At 36.1% G+C, this 21,827-nt stretch overlaps 1 protein-coding gene across 1 annotated transcript in view; it reads right to left on the bottom strand.

Annotated features, from left to right (window-relative positions):
• Positions 1-781: 781 nt before the first annotated feature.
• LOC121869354 (homeobox protein Hox-B4-like) overlaps positions 782-21,827 on the bottom strand; it is a 36,542-nt gene continuing 15,496 nt past the window's right edge. The window contains exons 2-3 of the mRNA XM_042370686.1: positions 6,451-6,471; positions 782-5,830 (exon numbers count right to left, since the gene is read on the bottom strand). Coding sequence (XP_042226620.1) covers positions 5,253-5,830; positions 6,451-6,471 — 599 coding nt within the window. The 3' untranslated portion in view covers positions 782-5,252. The remainder of the gene's footprint in view (positions 5,831-6,450; positions 6,472-21,827) is intronic.

Genomic DNA, 21,827 nt, shown 5'->3' on the forward strand with positions numbered 1-21,827 from the left:
CCTTTTTTTTATTTGCTATTTATTTTGTTTCGTTTGTTTCCCTTTGTTTTTTAATTTGTTGTATTTAATAATTTTCATATTTTAATCTCTTATTCTTTAGCTTTATTGGGACAGTTTTGTTGGTTCTTTTTATATTCGTTTTTGTGTATTTTTGTCTATATATTTCTTCTTTTTACATTTTTTTTCAAGGACAACGATGATCATTTTTTTATTTCTACATTAGCAAGGAAACAAGTACCATTACTGCATTATTAATAACACGCGCACACGTACGTACACGCACATATATGCTGGTTTACATGTATGAATGATTTACCTCGTGATCCTTGACGCTTAGACATTCAGAAAGATTCCTTTAATCAATGACTTTCAAATTGGATATTCACCCTAGTTCTCGCTGCTTGGCGTCGACTACTGCGTGTATGTGTGTGGTTGTGAGTGAGTAACAGCTTTAATGAAGTTAAGAAACGTATATCACTTTTAAATACGTTTACCTGTCCATTCATCACCAGCAATAATAAACACCAAAACATCAGAAGGATACAACATACAAATTAATTTCTCTAGCGGTTTATTCAAAACTTTACAATAATCGACCTATGTGGATTCACACACTATCTACAAATGTATCTCAATGAAAATCATAACATTTAATATGTCAGTGTTCAATATATTCATCATTTGTTCAGTGTCTTGGTATTACGATGTGATGCTCGGAGCTGTAAGCCTTCGGTCCTACAGTGTTAAATGGGATAATAATACAAATTACAAAAAAGGAGCTGTAAGCCTTCGGTCCTACAGTGTTAAATGGGATAATAATACAAATTACAAAAAAAGGTTTCCCTAAGCTATACATATATAACATAAATAGTATTCATTATAGGTACAGTGTGAAGAAGACGAGAATTATATAGAGAGGACATACACACGCACATATAATATCAATAATAAACGAGAGAGGGAGACGGAGAAAGAGAGACAGACGGAGAGAAAGAGAGACAGACAGATAGAGAATGAAACATTATGTACAAATATATAAACCAAAAATATCATTTAACTCACAGGGCTAAACAAAAGTGGATTATCAACCTCCTCACTCACTGTAAGGCCGAAGGCTCACACACACACACACTCCATCAGCACCACAATACGCAGTATGTTGAGCATAAACTTTATATTAAGACCCCCGTTCATGTACAAGTGTTCCCTCACCGTCACTCAAGCATCTAATGGATAACAACGCCACACCTGCAGCGCCTTCGTCAAATAGATCACATGACGCTAACAAGATAATCAAATAACTCTTTATATAATTTTAGAAATCAGTAAATTGAATAAATATTGATGCTAATATGGAAGCAGGTGTTAAATGTTGATCCAGTAAATGCTTCAAGTTGTCAGGGTGAGAGAGATAAAGAGACAGACAGACTCCTGTTCTAAGTCTCCAAGTCACGGGAGATGAACAATACAGTCGCCATGTTTACAGGTATAAAAAACTGCTGAGGGAGAGTCCAGGTACAACTCTCTCCTAAACTTTTTACACACACACACACACACATCATCTCCTCCTCCACATCAGAACATTTGCAACGTCAGGCATATATTTTATTGGTTTCTGTTCTTGTTATTCATCGTCCGTCGCGTATAACAAGTTCTTCTTTAAATAACTCTGTTTACAATGAACATCACCACCGCCGCCGTGACGTTCTGACTCAAAGGAAATACTTTAATAGTAGCCACTTTCTTCACCAGTCTCAAGTAACCAGATTAAGAAATTTGTATTATTTACCCTTAACTATTATAATTAATAATAGGAGCCAATAATTATAGTGGTATTATACATATATATTACCATTTTGAATTTTTTTCTTCATCTTTCTAAAAACAAACACTTGTATACATCATAAATAGTGAGTATTCATTTCTGTACACTGGGAAATATAATAAGAAATAAAAACAACAATAAAAATAAAAGTTAACGATGATAACGAATTGATATAGTTGATTTTTATTCACAAATACAAGAGAGAGAGAGATAGATCTATGATCAATGAAATTAAATATAAACCAATAAAGATGAATGCAATGAAAGAGAGAGACAGACGAAGGAATTAACCCGTAAAGAAAAAAAGAAGATAAACAATAATATCATACACGTAAAGATGACCAATGTAAGACTGAAATATATTTTGATTACAATAGTTTGATGCTATGCTTCTGGGTACAGTATATCATGTACACGGACACGACTGCTATCACCTCTACACCTCACACTCAGCGGGAGCGTCACAGCCTCGGAGACCACCCAGAGTACTTTGTTGTACTTGTCCTTTGTACGTACACTCATACCTTGATAGTCATATTATAGGAACGAAATGTGTTTAGTGAGCCTTATAAATGAAAAAAAAGTTTTGTTAATTTGTACACTTTCAGTTTGACAAGTCTCATTATTGGAGGAAATTGACAGTATTGGGTTGAAGAGTGTTTCTTTTTGTATGTTTTTAGGTTTTGTGTATTTGTGGTATTTTAGACAGTATATAATCGTATAAGAAAGAGGAATATTTTTTCATGTATGTAAACAAAGGAATATTAAAGCTTGTATTTATCATTCATATCTTTAAAGGTGAATTACCCAGGGAGTAAAGTGTTAATCAAGCTGAAGGGCAATGATCACTTAACATCGGGTTAATTAAATCCGACAAGTTTAACTGATCGATCTTGACAATATTCTGACACAAAGACCATTATCATGACGACAGCTTATAAAACTGAACAAATTCTTCTGATTACCATATTTATTTTTTATTATTACAATGTTATTTATAATATATTGCTGTGTTTTTAATTTGTTTTTTGTTCTGTGCTTTATTTATTTTTTGTTCTCGATTTCATGAAAGATTTTTATTCGTAATTAGTTCTCAATTACACTGGTGAGGTTCAGTCAACTTTTCGTATGCTTAAGGGAAGGTAAAAAAATTCTACATCTATATTTTGAGGTTCATATATGACCCAAGAAATAACTCCCTACAAAACAAACCCCAAAAATAATACGTAATTCCACGAAACATTACAGCAACTATAACTGCGTGACTATTTAAAATTCTTAACCTATTTTCCTTTTTTTTACATTTAGATTTTTTTAACATTATCAACAACAGCGAACTCCCACCCTGGTTTATTTGAGAGAGTGTGAGGCACATAAGAACGAAAGTCTTAGTAATATACCCTGTTTTCCGACTCTTACTTGACGTACTGACGACGCCTTCACTAACACACAGTAATGTTTCTGTAGTTCACTAAAATCACGCCACAGTAAGTTGACTCAACCTCATTCAGTTGCTTGTATTTTATGGTGCTCTTTCATGAGTTATTTATGGATTATGTGCGTGTGGGTGCGTGTGAGTGTGTATGTTTGTGGGTGGGTGTGAGTGTTGGTGTGTGTGTGTGTGTGTGTGTGCTTGCGTGTGTAAGAACATGCATACAACACTATCTTCAATATTCAAGAAAGGGATAAATTCCAGGCGTTCAGTACTCACATACCACGCGAACACAGAGTGAGTGAAACCCTACCTAGAGGTCGTATACAATCTTTACCACACAATGACACAGTTCACCTCCGGACCTAAATACCCTCCTGGGAGCCATAAACACCAACCCACCACCGGCAGTAAACTCCAAACTCCTTTTTACAAGCAGGGAGAGGCGAAGGTCATCTCAGGTCAGGGGGTCAGGTCGCGAGCTCAACAGGTCACGGGAACACTGGTTTAGCCAACGCCCTTTTATGTTCACTCCGACACTGGGACTGTATTTTTTCTTCACGTTTATACCGCTAATTTGAACACAGAAATTTGGTAAGTTTATAAGTGGTGTAGGCGGAAGTACTAGGGAAGTACGGTGTAGTGAAGACGTGGGGCACTGAGGAGGGGGATGCCGTTAGTAGTGTTAGAGGAGGTACTGGGGAAATAACAGTAGTAGAGAGGGAGGGGGAGAGACAGAGACAGACAGAGAGACATTAAGAGAGAGGAGGGGAGATAGGGATTAGGAAGGAGCAGAGAAAGATTAGGGAGTACTGAGAGTAATATGAAGTGAAGGATTATGGAGTATCAGTCGTAGTGTAGAGAAAGAGAGCATAAATCCCTCACCTCCTACGCTCACCCTTCGGACTAGTTATATGTTAAAATTCTATGGCCTTTGAAGTAGGATTATCACTTGCAAGTTAGTCCAGCGAGGCGTGAGAAACTGGTGAGTTGCAACGTCATGGAAAATACACTCTCCCCCAACACCACCTTCCCTGTGTCGTGTGTGTGTGTGTGTGCGTGCGCGTGTACCCTTTCAAAAGCCTACGCCAAGTTAAAACAAATCTGGGTTTTGTTTTGTTATTTTTAGGGGTTCACTTCGGGTTCTTTATTTAACATTTTGATCATCTGAGGTTCTTTGGGTTTAGACTCGTGTAAAGTCGACTCCGAGATCTTGACGCTCCACTCCATGTGATGTTCAATATTAATTTATTGTTTTTGTCAGTTTTTTATTATTTTCTTTGGAACACTCTACGTACAATATACTCGAGGGGGAAACATTACTATTGCTATCTCTCCGAAAGCGGATTCTATAAGTCTCACTTTTTATATCTTTATTTAATTTCTCTGAAAATATCTCTACGTACCAATTTGTCCTTAGGAGATAAACAAAAATTAAAACAAAAAAAGGAGAGTTCAAAAGGTTGGTATTAGAGGTGCACAGTGGCCAAAGGGTGCACAATGGCCAAGGGTGCACTGTGGCCAAGGGTGCACTGTGGCCACACCATAGCGGTCCACGAGGCTTGTGTATAACTCTAAGCAGCACAAACACACACAACCCTGAGATAAGTATCATTTCTTTCACAATCTTGGGCGGCGACTGATGAGCCAGGGCCGAGCAAACACCCGAACGTCGGGCTCCACCGGCAGGTATGGGCGGGCCAAGCCTCGTTATTTGTACGCCACAACACGGGGGCCGCCCGCCGGCTGGCCACCGCCGCCACTACAGGAGCAGGGAGGAGTAGGATGGGGAGTGGGGTAGGGGGGCAAGGAATGGCTCTGGGCTGAGAGGAGGTCGTGCAGGACAACAGCAGCAACAGCAGCAGCAACAGCAGCATCAGAGCAGCAGCAGCATCAGGACTAAGCCGGGAGAGTCAGGAGTACACTAGAGCAGGTAAAGCTACTTGGGGAGGAGGTGCTGGGCGGGGCACCCCAGGCGGGCCACGCTGGCCAGCCTTATAGCGTGGTGAGGCCATAGTCAGGCTTCATGGCTCCGTGAGGGTACGGTGCTGAGATGGGCGTCAGGCCAGGTGGCATCATGCCTCCTCCCATGTGCGGGTAGCCAGGAGGGTGGCCGGCTCCCGGGTGCGGGGTGCCCTGCTGCTGCTGTTGTTGCTGCTGCGCCGCCTGTTGTTGTGCTGCTTGCTGTTGTGCTGTCTGTTGTTGTTGCTGCTGCTGTTGGGTGTGCTGCTGGTCTTGTGTGGCGGGGTTCTGGGTGGTGTTCTGGGTCTGACTCTGGTTCTGTTGCTGATTCTTGGGCGTCACGGTGGTGGTGACGCCCGCGGGGTTGGTCTTTCTCCTCACGTTCTTGGTGTTGGGTAATTTGTTGTCCTTTTTCCATTTCATCCTCCGGTTCTGGAACCAGATTTTGATCTGTCGCTCTGAGAGACACAGCGAGTGGGCGATCTCTATCCTCCGTCGCCGCGTCAGGTAGCGGTTGAAGTGGAACTCCTTCTCCAACTCCAGTATTTGGTGTCTGGTGTAGGCCGTCCGCTGCCGTTTAGGTTCACACCCCGGCTGGAACTGACCATTTGCTGCAAAGAATAACAAAACAAACTAACTTATGGATACAATGAAAAGGCAAAAAGAAGACAAAGAATTAAAAAAATTTCCCGTGACGCTTCTGGCAACCATGACCCCCCCCCCCCCCATCCGAAAAAAAACACAACTAACCTAGGCTCCCCCCGTGAGGATATCAGACACGAGGCGACCATTACAGGACCCTCGGCTGGAATCCTACGCCCCATGAGACCAGGGATAAAGGAAGGGGGGGGAGGGGGTAAGATTCTTTCTCTACTCTGTGATCCTAGGACATTAATGGGCAAGTCTTGTGAAAACCACTAATTGGACAGGATTTCCTTGGACGGGGCTGTAAGTGCGGGTCATCACTGGCAGAGTTCTCCAGCCAATCTATTTATTCTATCCCATTTTCTATATAATCTTAAAGTTTCACATTTATAGACTTGTAAATTGTCAAATATAATAATGATATAAAAAAGCATTATTCCTTTGGCTAGCTAAAAATAAACTTGTACATCCTGCAGATATATTATAAACAATAACGTCCTAACCTAACCTAACCAAAATACCCAAATCCTTCTGTTTTCCTCTTCCAGTTGGTAAATGATAAATTACGAAAATAAGATTCACTTACCGAACAACGTCCCCGCTCCTTCTGCAAAGAGAGTAAAAAGAATGCGAAAATTATATGGAGTTTTGTTTTTTCCGGAAATTTTGGATCCTTATATTATAGTCTCAGGTAAGAAGGTGTACCTGAGACTAACATTAAAACAGGCTTATTATTATTATTATAATTTATTATTATTATTATTATTATTATTATTATTATTATTATTATTATTATTATTATTATTATTATTATTTCACTTACAGCCCCGTTCAAGGTTGGGTGACTCAGCTTCAGATAAGTGTGTGTGTGTGTGTGTGTGTGTGTGTTAATGGGTGTGTTTGTAAATGAATGTATTTGCGTGTGTGTAAATGACTGTGTTGTTGTGTGTAAGTGGATGTGTTTTAAGTGTGTAAGTGGGTATGTTTGTGAGCAGAAGTGTGTGTGTGTGTGTGTGTAATAATAATAATAATAATAATAATTAACGGTTTATTGAAAGAACTTGGCAGCCAGAAGGCTGAAAATATACAGTTACATATTTGGGGAATGGGTTTCGAATTACAAATAATATACAAGTAACGTAAGTGATATAAATAAGATATATAATAACTAGGAAGGGAAAAGCTCAAACTACAGTGCATTTCAACATAGTGACAGTGCACGGAGTAGTGTTTACTGGGAGTGAATACACTGGTCTATTACAATTTATTGATAATTTTTACAATGGTTGGGACTGGGCTGTTCTTATAGCGATCAGTTCGTGCACGTATGGGCTGGATGCGGTTGTGGTGTCGAACAGCAATTCTCGGGCTAGGGATCTCAGGTGGTAGTCGGAGCCGGTGTCGAGGATGGTGTAGAAGCTTCTTACCAAATTTGCAGATGAGGTCGTGGTGATGGTCAGTGAGAGTCGAAAGGGTCAGTGTGTTGAGCGCTTCTTGATATGTGGAGTAGGAAGGGGCGAGAATAATCTTGCATGCCCTCTTTTGCACTTTTCTTCTTACGTTGTGTGGCATTTAGGGAGGAAGACCAGGTGGGGGAGGCATAGGTGAGCTTGGGAAGTATGAATGTTGTGTGTGTGTTTGTGTGTGTGTAAGTGACTGTATTAGTGTGTGTGTAAGTGACTGTGTTGGTGTATGTAAGTGGGTACGTTTGCGTCTGTGTGTTTGCGTTTGTGAGTGTGTTTGTCGGTTACAGGTGCTGAATAGACTAAATCTAAAAGTACCTAACATTTAGAATCAATATTGACAGGATAATAAGGGAACAGTCCTAACTTATCCTAACTTTAACCATCCACAAAACAAAACCTTAAACTCCAATTTGTTTAGCGATTAAAATTCTAAATAAGTCAGTTTTCTCATCAGCTAAACCTCTTCTCACTTAAAACTGAACTATAAAAACCTACTAACTTGAACCTATCCTTGCTTGAACCTAACTAGCAAAAACCTATTGTCTTGATCCTAACTTACAAAACCTCCTTCCTTGAACCTAACTAGCAAAACCACCTTCCTTGAACCTAACTAGCAAAACTTATTTTCTTGAACCTAAACAAGCAAAACCTTCTTCCTCTTCCTTGCAAAAAACCTAACTAGCAAAAACTTATTTCTTTGAACCTAACTCGAATCTAAACTAGCAAAACCTAAATTCAAATTAACATATATTGAACTAGTAGGACCACAGCTACCATCACCTAATCTGAACTAGTAAAACTAATCTAATTTCTCCATCACCCAGCTAGTAGGCGTGCGTTTGTATTCAGTTCTTTGGGTTGTGTCTGAATTACACCCAGCTAGTAGGCGTGCGTTTGTATTCAGTTCTTTGGGTTGTGTCTGAATTACTGTATTATAAACAACACATGCTATTAATACTTGGGAAATCTTCCTTGTATTCTATAACTTGAGTTTTAAAAGTGTATAATAAGTCTAAATATGTATATTAGTATGTTATAAATAGAATAATATACATTGTTTATATGTATGGTAATGGTATTGTGCATTCTAAGGCACAAAATCAATATCTAGGCAAGAGTATTTAAAATTAATTATCAACTCACACACATACATAATAAAACAACAGTCAAAACACATAAAGCAGAATTTCATGCAGTAGAACATACACACACACACACACACACACACACACACACACACACACACACACAAACAAACAAACAAGAGTAATGAATCTTTGAAATATACTGAATGTTCAAATCATCAACATATCCAAAATCGATTCATCGAGAAAACACACATTTCGTATTTATAAAACACCAAAGCTAAGTATAAAAAAACAAAAGGATAAAACAAACACAATTTTTCATATAACATTTTCTCGAAAATAAAATAGTTACATAATAAGAAAAACAAGTGGTAATAATATATATATAAAAGCGCATTCATTAAGCAAGCAAAAGTCAACACAACAAAGCCACACTCAAAAGTCAAGACAACAAGGTGCTTTAATTTGTAGGGAATAGTGAAATTTAAAGGAAAACATCTCATTTACAGGGAGCAATTAATTTTAAAGGGAACACCTCCATTTACAGTGTACACCTAAATTTTAACGTTTACATCTCTTTTACAGGAAGTATTTAATTTTAAAAAGAACACCAAGATTTAAAGGGAACACCTCCATTTACAGTGACCACCTAAATTTAAGGGGAACATATCTATTTCTAGGGAACACCTAAATATACAGGAAATCCCTAAATTTACAAGGGACGACGTTTTAATTCACAAAGATCACCTAAATTTACAAAAAAAAAACAAATATTATGGCAACTTTTCCCTCAAAGGTTTTCACTCTGTCAACATATTATCTGTAATAAAAATTTTCTTTTTCATCAACAAAGGTCAACCTCGCGCTGTCTGTCTATCTTACAAGCTTGTGACACACTGTTGAAACTTACTTGAGAATCGTCAATTATTTATTTAGAATTGGTTTAATATTTTCACTATACATCGATTATATTTATATTTTTTTCAAAGTTTATTTATTTTTTTCAATTTAAGTCGAATATTTTGACTGGGTTTTGTTAATGTTTGCGATATTTTTGTTACGGTTAGATTGTTTATGCGTTTTATATGTGATGAAATTGGTGTATGGTACTACTACTACTATTAATACTACTACTACTACAACATTGATGATAATAGTAATACAAAATAGAAAAATAATAATAAAGCTAATGTATGTTGATATTGGCTCATATTTTTTTGTTTCTATTTGCTTGAGAAAAATTACATTCCTTCATGTACCAAAACTTTGCTTCATGTTCATATATTACCCAAAGTGACGTCAATATCTTCAAGTTGCTTCAGTTACAAGTTTTATCTGTGTTATCTTATCTAGTTTGGAGTTATTATCAGTTTATTGTATTATCCATCGATTAATTATTATTTTTATTGTTGTATGTTCTACCTATATGAAACATGTGTACCTTGTGTAAAATAGAACTTATATGTTGTGATATCTAGTGAAAATAATTGATGATGGATTTTCCTTAAAACAACTCCGTTGTTTCCATTTTCCCGTGTGATTTTATCAAGATTTATCTTATCCACGTTTTCATTGTGGTTTTACATGAAATATATATATATATGTATATATATATATATATATATATATATATATATATATATATATATATATATATATATATATATATATATATATATATATATATATATATATATATTTTTTTTTTTTTTTTTTTTTTATTTATTTATTTATTTTTTTTTCTAACGTTTATTCAAATCCTTTTATTTGCAACTTGTTTATTCCTTCCCTCTACTAAACCTCGTTCATTTGTATCTTTTCAGAATGGATTATTTTTATATTTACTTTTCATATATTTTAATACTCAGTTAATCTTGTGTTCTCTGTCGAAATAAATGAATTGTTGTCCTGTTTTAAATCTATTTTATTTGTTTTTTATCGCCAGTACAAAGAGATTTAAAAAACAAACATTAGTGTACTATTTTCTGTTGTAAATGCCTCTGATTGTACTTTCATAATTATATTCAGATAAATAAAGTTTCACAGTTTTTGTAATAAAAACCCTATAATACAAATATGTAAATCAGATAATACATGGCTAATAACTACAAAGAAAATAATAATTACCATATAAAGCATCTTATAACATGGAGCTATAAATACCTATAATCAGGCGTTTTCTTAAATACTTTCCAATAATGTCTGCGTATTTTCATTTATCTAAGGTCTTTAAGCAGACTGTCTTTTTTCTATTTAAATTTCGTAAACCAAAAAGGACGGCCGTATATTAATGTTATAATGTATTACTACGCATCAGCAACTAAAGTCTTTAAGCGCGTATTTTAGGTAAACACACAGGGATATGTCTCCTTGGTTGATGGCGGGGGAATAACAATATGTGGCCTTCCAACCCTAGTAAAAACAAGGGGAGTATAAATTCAGTAACTTCAGATCCCCACCGGAGGAAATATATAAGTGAATAAACCGTTAGATAGGGCACTTGATCCCTTAAAATAAATCATTAAAAGGTTTAGTCCATTCAGATCCCCATTGACTCTATAGAGGGTTAAGTTTAAGGGTCAAAACTGCTATATAGTGCTATAATTCCCCAAAATGTCATTATTAGGACCTGTAATTTTAAGTCCCTCACCCGATCACCGTAACGCGAGGACCTGAGTCTATAGAGGCCGCTAGATATGGTCATAAGTCCCTGAAATAAGGAGAAAAATACCGATTGTCAGCCTCGTCTTAGGTAATGATGCGTTGTTTCTACTTATTTGGTTTCAACGTTGATATTCGTCTTGTGTTTTAAACTTATGGCGTTAACAATTCAGACGGACGCATGCACGAATGCTCCTAACGACGGACAGAAACTTTTAATTGTTTTATTCAATACGTCCAGGCCCTTGAAATTGGCTCTGAATTTTAACAGGGTAGTGTCTCATGTTAGTATATATCTGCCTTCTGTTATATAGGGCTAAGATATATAGATTTTAATATTCCCCTTAGCAAAATTGATGTGATATAACCTTGGATTAGATGAATATTTGGGAAGCTTTTAAAATCGTCAACGCTCAAAACCTCACAAATAATCATGAGTAATTTTAATACATTTCGAAATTGTATGTATTTTTACTTTTTATAACTCTTAATGAAGGTCAGATTATATTAATAGAATTGTAATTTTACATATACAATAGAGTTAAAATTTCTGCATTCAGTCATACAAAATACACCTTAACTGTAACGATAAAAATAATATAATACAGTGTCTGATAATGGTAGTGAGAAGACAATTGCAGGAGGTGTATTTGTCCTACTTTTCTGGTGTTGATATCTAGAGTTGATACCTAGAGTACACACTTGAAGACCTTAGTTGTTGAAGCGCAGTAATATATCATAAAGTCAAGGAGAGACAAAGTTTGCAGAGGTTGACACCGAGCAGAGGGGCTAAAACTAATAACCTCTTATATATATTCTCTATAGAGGAAAGAGGTTCAGTAAATACGAATCAAAACACACACAAGAAGGAGCTGAATTGAAAGGAATACGATAAGATCCAAGAGGAAGGATCTAGTAAGAGGGAATAACACTTAGAAAAATATAAATACAATCCCCTAAAAGAATTCAATTAAGACAACAGAAAAACAATATTCATCTCAGGAGAATACCAGACACTCAAGCAACGTCCACTACCAATCACAACACCGAAAATGCAGTAAGGGAAGTTCTCATTGGTCATAAAATCTTTCGGAAAATTTTCTCATGGAGCGCATACTACCCTATCAGTGTTGTAATATGTACACCAATAACAAAAGTATGTGAAGTGTGATAAAGGTGTATTAATGATCATACTTAACGATAAACTCCTGTATAGAATTAATCTGGAGAAGATGTTTATATGGCCGTTTAATATTAGTGGAATCTACAAAATCTTTTCTAAATAATTGACTTTAGTATCGTGAATATCAGTAGATAACTAAATACAGCGTTCATCTCTGTTCTCTCATTCTCTTTTTGTCAATAAATGAATAACCTCGGATAGTTTGGCAAAATTTTACTCTACATTAAACACACACTTATTTTCGAAGATTCCTAAACATACATACAACTCTTCCTATTCCCCAAAACCCTACAACGTCTTGAGGCCGATATTGTCCCTAAAACACATGACATTATATCTCAGGAAATTCTTTACAATCAAGATAATGAAAAACTCATATATATGTATATCACTTTACTACAATGAGAAATTTTCGGCAGCAAAGATTATAGGATTGTTCGATATATAATGATCATTTAGCTAAAAATCCCTCCGCTAAGGGATTTATTAAAATAATCCCACATTCCTATGAAATTTATTAACATATTTGTATTGTTTCGGGATTTATTTGGAAAGATTGGATTTTTAAAAAAAATTTCTTTTTAATATTCAGTGATAATTGATTTATTAAACTCACGGCGCTATCACGTATAAAAAAAAACTTATGGTTCAAACTATTTTCTTAAAAAACTCACAATTGTAATTAAATTCTCTATATACTTACACTGCCACCGAATACGTGTCATAAAACTCACAATAGTAAAATATAATTAATATAGAAAAACACAACACCAAGCGATTTAGTAAAGACAAGCGCGCTGGAGATATAGTCAAGAACGCATGATGACGTAGATGTTAATGATACTTAATGAAGTGTTTATTATCAAAGTAAACATGAGAGAACTGCTAAACATCTGCCGAATCCCTTGAGATAAAATTTTGTCGTAACGCTAATAAACTCGTCAATTTTTTGCCATATCTTAATGAAATACTGAATATTTAGACTAGGTAGATGTTCGTATGAATAAGTCGATAAATAGATCATTAATTCGATAGATAAAATGACATGGATGAATATATAAGAAGGGGTGAATTAAATAGGTAGATACATAGACAAATAATTTGATAAACATATAGATTAAATGAATATATTAATTAGTGGATAAAAAGATACAATTAAATCAATCAACAAAGACATATGATTAATCAAAAAAATATAAGGACAAATTAATAGGTAAATAAACAGTTCTCCAGGTGTTATAAAACTAAATCTCTCTAACACTATTTGTACAGATTTGCCTACTTAATTGACACCATTACTATGTCTTAGGACGTTGAGATACACCTGCAACCTATGGAACCAGAATACTGATTGTAAATATGAGTTATTAATGATGACGAGACGTGGATGAAATTTTTTGGGGGAAGGATCAAATTCTCTTTGTGTCAGACCCCGTGAGCGTGAGGAGTTTACCCACTTGTATAAAAGGGTTCAATATACGTCAACTAAATATTAATAGACAGGTGTGCAGCTAATCTCGTCCTTTTAATCGCCCTGTGGCTAAATTCCTGTCGATTTTTACAAGTATAATGCTCTTGTTATAATGTATATCTGTACTTCAACATTTAATGGTCTTATGGCACGTACGTAGTCGGTTCATATTACCAGACAACAACTGTTAAATATTAAAGGTAGAAGATGGTGACTGTTGTAGAAAGTACGATTTAGTTAAGTGTTCTTTAAGGTACTGCCCGCTGAACCACCTAACCTAATACAAAAACAATAATTACAGTTTGCTGTGTCGTTAACAAAAAAGTCTAGTGTGTTTGGGTGTGTTATTGAAAAGTAAACACAGTAATGGAATAATAATTTACAGGTGTCTTTATGTTTTAATTAATTTATTTGTGTCCTCGTGTCCAGTGTAGATATTATACCCCCAAAATGCCTGCTTACGAGATCGCTGGCAAATTTTGATCGTCTGCGAATTCTTTTGAAATTTTCATAACGAAAACGAATCCACATTGTGTTTTTGAAATCACTTTAAGAGGTCTTAAGTATTTATGCTGCACAGAGATGGTGAGGAAAATAAAATCAAAATTATATAATATAAGACTAAGGTAAATTAAGACTTGTCGTCTTGTACTCACTTAAGCGGAGGAATTCAACGTAAAAATTCTCATTTAAATTCAATGACTAAGAAGAAATAATTTTAAAAGTTTGATAGTGAGAAAAGTAACGGTGTCTCTAAGTACTGTTTATAGGTGATAAGAGATTATGTATGTGTGTGTGTGTGCGTGCGTGCGTGCGTGTGTCTTTGTTATTTTGTTATTCTTATTAGTTTAGCTCTTGAAGTGCATCAGCTGCCATGACCATGAAGCATCGAGTCCATTAATCCCTCATGTCTTAGAAAAGATAACTTAAAAAAGAAAAATTGTACGAAATAAAGCGAGATCGTTGATGTATCGTTCGTGTGTTTACCTCCTCTTAGTATGTTTTGTTTCGAGGTGCGTCTTTTGTCCACCAGAGTACAATATAGAGGCGTCATGGCGGCCGTCGGAGGGTGAAGAATGACGGGAGACTGAATGCTCTAAGCTTCACAGACGCTGGGTCATTGGATTCACATAACCAAACACACTCACAGCATACGTAACGAAACACTGAGAGCACTTGTCACATACACATCTCACTTAGCAAGCAGTCAACTCCTACACACCCCCTGCTGTTTGAGTCTCACTGTACATACACACAAGACACATTTAGCCGCTCACAACACACTCCTCACCCCTTCCAAGTACTTAACGTCCAAACAACGCACCTAACGCATTTACCTCGAATCTAATGTCCTTATTTCATACCCACGTCTTACGAAAAAAAAAATCTTAAAAGAATCTTAACTACTAACAGCAAAAACTAAAGCGAATACGATTTACTCTCAGAACATGTATAGATAGAGTAAATAACATGAGTACATCACACGTATATGTAGGCTGACAGAGAGAGATAGATGAAGAGAAACTCGACCGACAGACAGAACAGAGAGACAGAGAGAATTATAGATTGGTATTAGTATGATAGTAATTGACAAGTATTGGCCAGGAATATAAACCATAAAAAAAGAGGATTAGATATATAGATTAGTTGATAGAATGACATAAAATTCCTATTAATCGTAGTGTCACTTACCTTGTATCGCCTAATTAAATCGATAAATGAATAGATGTATAAGCAAATGAATAAATTAAATAATATATAAATAAGATCCTTCATCCAATCCAATGAAAATAATAATAAAGACAAAAAGTTTTAAAAGATTGTTAAATAAAGAAGATAAACCGAGTGTGTGTGTTAGCATGTGTGTGGAGGCACTCTGAGGTCCTAACACAACCTGCATGATGAAACACACTATGTATCAGAGGCGGGCTATTTAGCATATAAACGCTTAACACTGATCTTATCTCCCTCCCTGACAAGAACAAGAATGCTTGTACCTTACTGGCAAGCGGAAAAGCAAAGGAGACTGTACTGATAACGTTACATTAACAAAATCAAAAGATATTATTAAAATTTTAGGCAATGGTGTCAATTTTTATGTATTTTTTTTTAATTCCTAATTTTACCATTAATTCGAAGAAGGATTAATTAACTATAAACAACCTTATACTCAAAATTCAAAGCAATATGATAAATTATAGTTAACATAATTAACTATTTACTTTAGAAATTGTACATGCCTTTTTTTTCCTCTTCAATTCAGTTCCTAAAATTCTGGACTGAAAGGGATTTATTTGTAAGTAAGAGTCTTAAGGTCAATATTCTGGTAATACTTAAGTTGTCGACTGTCGGTAATATATTTTAAGTTAAATTCACAATCACGACCGATGGTAATATTAATATCTCAGTGTCCAGAGTTAGTGATAGTAGTGTGTTAATAACGAGTTCTTCATACCGAGTTCCAAATAACGAATTCCTTATAACAAGTTCTTCATAACGAGTTCCTTATAATAAGTTCTTCATAACGTGTTCTTCATACCGAGTTCCTAATAACGAGTTCCTTATAACAAGTTCTTCATAACGAGTTCTTACATAACGAGTTCCTTATAACAAGTTCTTCATAACGAGTCCTTAATAAAAGTTCTTCATAAGTTCTTTATAACGAAATTTAATAGCGAGTTCCACATAACGAGTTCTAATAACGAGTTATTCAAGCGAATTCTTAATAACACGTCCCTAAAAACGAGTTATCCATAACGAGTTATTCAAGCAAATTTTTCAAAACGAGTTCTTCATAACGAGTTCTTCATAACGAGTTCTTCATAACGAGTTCTTCATATGTTCTTAAAATAATTAGATCCTGATAACTAGTTCTTACATTTTTTGCATCACGTACAAATTGTCTGGCGAGATACAATCAACTACAAGACATTAAGAGAACGTGTTACTGAAGGGAGTTAGTTGATATACACGTTTAGTTATAAGACAATTATATATATTTTTACTTTTTACTTGGTAGGATAATTCGATTGACCTATGGAAGAAAATTTGGAACTAAGGAGGAAATGAATAAAATGATAATGTGAGTGATACATAGGTGTGTGTGTGTGTGTGTGTGTAAATGCGTCGCTGTATTTTTTCCATTATAGTTTCTAGATGGGCGACTAAAACGCATTTATTTATTACACTGTTTTCATTTGGTCACGTAAATTAAACCAATAATAAAACAAAAAACAATATAATCCTATTTTTGTATATTATTTATTTAATTTTATTCGATTTTCCCTCCTAAAATTTTCCCAGTGAAGCCAATAGGAAAATATTCGAGAAGGAAGCCAATGAACGGGGAAAAAAATTTGATTATTTTTCCTCTGTGAATAACGAAGCGAATGTGAGAAAGGAGAAGCAGTGTGAGAGAGTGAGTGAGGGAAGAGTGGTAGCTCTCCCTGCCGACTACTACTCCTGCCCCCCCCCTCCCCTTCCTCCACGCCTGCCCGATATCCCTACAGCCAGCCACTCCGACAAAATGGCGTCCGCCTCCCCTCTACCTTCTCTCTCTCTCTTTCTCTCTTGCTGTTTCCATATACGTCTTCTGTTTCTCGCTTTCATTCTTTTTCTCTTTATTTGTGTTTCTTTCGTTTTGTTTCTGTGTTTACATCTCTGTTTCTTTCCATCTTACTCTTTGCTTTCATTCTTCCGTTCTGTTCTCTATCTTCTCTTTCCTTCTTTGATTTCTCCCTCATCCTATTTATTTTATTCGTTCATATACACTTATCTATCCCCATTCTCGTGGTCTATCTTTCATCACCTATTATACTATTTTCATTATTCTTTACAATTTATATTATTTCTGCTTATCTATTAATATTTTTCTTAATTACTATATACAAATGTTATAAATTACATAAACATTTTGAGACATTAACATTACAAATAAAACATTACGAACCTGTTATCCTTAGATTGGTTTATGTTATGTGACTGAAGGCTATTATCACCTTTGAGAATAATGTATAGTTTTAACAAGGAAGAAACTCTTGAAAGTACAAGTTATCATTCGGGTTAAAATGTGTTGTTTATCATTTTCTTGAGTGGTGTTTGTTTCATTTACATGTTTGGTATATCTTGATGTCACGATCCAATAAAGAAAAATATCCGGGTATAATTTTGTCACTAATTTAGATTATTTACGGTTAATTAGGTACGATAAGGCTAAACTACTTCTGCTGTATCTAACATGATTAATTTGCTGAATTTTAACAGATTAATCTCAAATTTATTTGTGAATAGAAAATTGCTGCATTATTTAAAAAAATGCATTATTAATTATAGTCTATATTTATTATATGTAGTGAAACTGAAGCCATTGTAGACAACTTTTGAGGATCCAACCACGACCAGGTACTGTTATCCTTTTGTGTTACTTATAATAATAGCTTTAATGTGTAAAATATTCAAACTATTTAAAATGACTCGCTGTGTTTTCTATACACCGTGTGGATATAGCACAAGATAATATTAAGCCTTAGTCTCGCAAGGAAACAGCTCAGTCGGCACGGCAGACGACCGCCTTCACTTCCCAACAGTAAAATTAGAGACCCATTAACAGCTGGGTGGACTAAGAGTGTCCCTGGAACGAACCAGAAACCCTTAGTACAGGAGGCAAGTCTTGTATCTACTCGGCCACAGCACCCCCATCTTATTGTACAATACTACCCAGTATTAGATTACAGTTGTGTTTATCGGAGGAATTTTCAAGAAACCTAACCTTCAAAACAATCGGATAAATTATTATTATTACTCCTGTTTAGTTTATAAATGTAAATTCTCTCAATATATACTTTTAATTTAACTCATAAACTGTCTCAATATGAAAACGCTAAAAAATAGACACTTTTACTCGAGAAAATAGAAATAATGTTATGTTAATAGTCAGTCATAATGGTGTAATCTCGACCAGGTAATAACAACAACATCAAGAAACTTAAGTCTCAGGTTAAGGAAAAACAACATAAGACAAAATTAATTACAACACAAATTTCCAAAAGTTACTAAAGGCCGCGATGTATAAACCTCTTCAACATTTACAGGTATATATATTCTTAACTAAACTCCTTTTGTAAATAAGAGGTTGGCAGTAAACGGGAGCTGAGAAATATTTACAAACAGAAGCAGAGGCGTCGGTTGGGGTGTTTGTTCAGGGTTGTTCTCGTCAGCCTCACTCTGGGTCTTTTTACTTGATTACTCTCACAGCTTTTACAGGAAGTATTAGTGTATCGGATCACGTGAAGATTAAATACCTGTGTCTATATTGCCTGATGATTAAACAACCAAACCTAACCTAACCTAACCAACAAACAAATAATCTAGGGTGCCTAATATTCACAGGATCTTATATTTATTAAACAGTGAATATTTTGTTCGAATCTATTAATCACCAATCTAATAACTAAGAATTTATATAATTAACTCACCAAAGTTCAGTGACCTAATTGATGCTAAAAGACAACACTAACAAGGGGAAAAATTATCTCCTTTCATCATACCTGTTCCTCAAGGCTTAATCTACTGTAACATAAGAGTTAACTGAGGGGAACGTCATCACCATTGCCCCCATTCCCATCGTTCCCTGCCTCCCATCACCCCAGTAGAGGTTATGGACTTCTGGGGACAAGAGAAGGAAAGCTCTCACACGTGCACACACACTCTGTCTCTCTCATAAACACACACACACACACACACACGCACATACTTTGTCTCTCCCACACACACACACATACACACACATTCTCTCTCTCTCTCTCTCTCTCTCACTACTAAACGTCAGCCTGGCAAAACAATCACAGGATCATCACCGTGATTATCTTGTCAACAGGATATACTGCTGCAGTTCTCCACGTCAAAGAGTTAATGATATCACGGGTCAGCTTCCCATGAAACACTCGCTCCTTCTTCATCTTCATCTCGCACTTGCTACTACTGCTACTACTTCTTCTCCTGCCACTACTGCTGCTTCTCCTCCTCCTCCTGCTCCTCCTGCTGCTACTGCTCTTCCTACTACTCCTCCTACTCTTCCTCTTCCCCCTCCTTCTCCTCATTACTCATCAGCTCCACACATCTCATAAGGTGCTTGAAGCTCCGTATACTAGCACCACTCCGTGAAACAAAGGGGATAATAATTTTAGTTCTCCTCTTGCGTCTGTAATTTAACACAACAGTCAACAAAATCATTCTGGGCATGAGAACACTCCCTACCAATGTAACTTTCGATCATGAAGTTTATATTTCTCTCAATTTTTTAGTCTGAGGTGAGAAATATATCATAGACCATACGCCTTTGATGTAGGAGGGCAATTTAGTGGGTGTTGACATGTGGCTCTCTCTCTCTCTCTCTCTCTCTCTCTCTTCTTCTTCTTCTTTCTCCTTGGAAGATGCATAAATACTAGAGTAAATAAATATATTAAGAGGACGAGTAGCAAGTATCGCGTTCCTTCTGTGGTTAAAAGCCGACGCTGTCTGTATATATACATTCTGACATCTCTCTCTCTTCTCTCTCTCTCTCTTTTGTGGGGTTATTTACCAAGCTAACTCCGTATTCGTTCTCTTTCTCTCTATCCATTTTTTTCCGTTTCTTTGCCTGTCACTTTTTCTCTTTTTTATTGTTTATCTTTGTCTCTGCCTACTTGTCTCTCATCCCTCTCCTCTCTATACCTTACTTGAATTTGTTTTTCTTTGCTTATCTGTCTGTGTCTCTCCGTCTCTCTCTCTCTCTCTCTCTCTCTCTCTCTCTCTCTCTCTCTCTCTCTCTCTATGGTTGTCCCCCCCCCTTTTCTCTCTCTCTTTTCCTACCCTTTCTACCTCTCTCTTTCTCTCATCTTGGACCTTAACACAAGCGCACAGTAAACACGGAGGAGACGAACTCATCTCCACTCAACAAGTCAGGGGCTGGGAGGGTGTGTGTCGGTAGTGACGGTCTTCAAGGGGGACGAGAGATATGTGTAGGACCTGCTTCCCCCCATCTCTGGTTTCTCTTTCACTAGTTCTCTCATTTCTCTCCTCCTGACTCTCTCCGTTCGCTTTCATCGCCATTACATTACGATATCAAAGTTCTCTCTCTCTCTCTCTCTCCATTTCTCATCCGGGTCATCTTAGATCATTTGCACAGTAATTTAAAAGACAAAACAGGATCGGGGAGGAAGTGGGGAGGGAGGGAGGGAAGGAGGGAGGGAGAGAGAGAGAGGTGATGTCATTGGGGGAGGGAGTAATTGCAGGTGTAACTCAGGTAATGTGTGAATGTGTGTTGAAGCGAGCGTATCCTGGTACCTATAACTGGAGGTGAGTAGTGTGGATCAGAAGATTAGGAAGACAATAATTCAGGACAACTAAAATAAAACAAGAATTCAAAGGAGGAAAAGATTGGATAATTATAAGAAAGGCGGAGATTCGGGTATGACATAGATTCGAAAGAGAACTGAAAGGTAAAACTGATTCGGGGGATTAGAAAACCAGATAAAGATTAGAGGAAAATGAATAAGCGGAGGATTCGGGCAAGATTGGAAGGACAATCCAGTAAAGGTTCTTTAGTATCTTGGCTTATAATGGTGGTAGTTCGTCCCGGGTTTTAATATTAAGCAAATAGGAGAAGACTTAATGTTGTTGTCAAAAAGGGAAGTTCAAATGTGAAGAAGAAAAACATACGTAATGCTCGATGATGAGAGAAAGAGAAGAGTTAGAGAAGGATGATAAGAGAGGAGGAGGAAGGAAAGAGGAAGCGAAGGACAGGAAAAAGGGGGAAAGAAAGAACAAAAGAGTGACAGTCATACAAATGAATAAAAGACAGAAACAGATGGAGAGAGAAAAGGAGGAGGATTTTTAGCTGGTCTTCATTATGTCTATGAATTATTACTTCAGCTTGGCGTGACGTCTGCATCTTACCTTGTTCTATATTTAGTTTATAACACACCTAACGACTCGACTGAATTAATTTGTTTCAAACAGATAAATCAATAACGCGAGATAAATATAGCAACGAGAAGACACGAAAATATTATAATTCACAGAAAGAATCAGAATAACTTCAAATATCATTAATAG

The sequence above is a fragment of the Homarus americanus genome, unplaced genomic scaffold (assembly GCF_018991925.1).
Source record: "Homarus americanus isolate GMGI-L3 unplaced genomic scaffold, GMGI_Hamer_2.0 scaffold36734, whole genome shotgun sequence".
NCBI classification, from domain to species: domain Eukaryota; kingdom Metazoa; phylum Arthropoda; class Malacostraca; order Decapoda; family Nephropidae; genus Homarus; species Homarus americanus.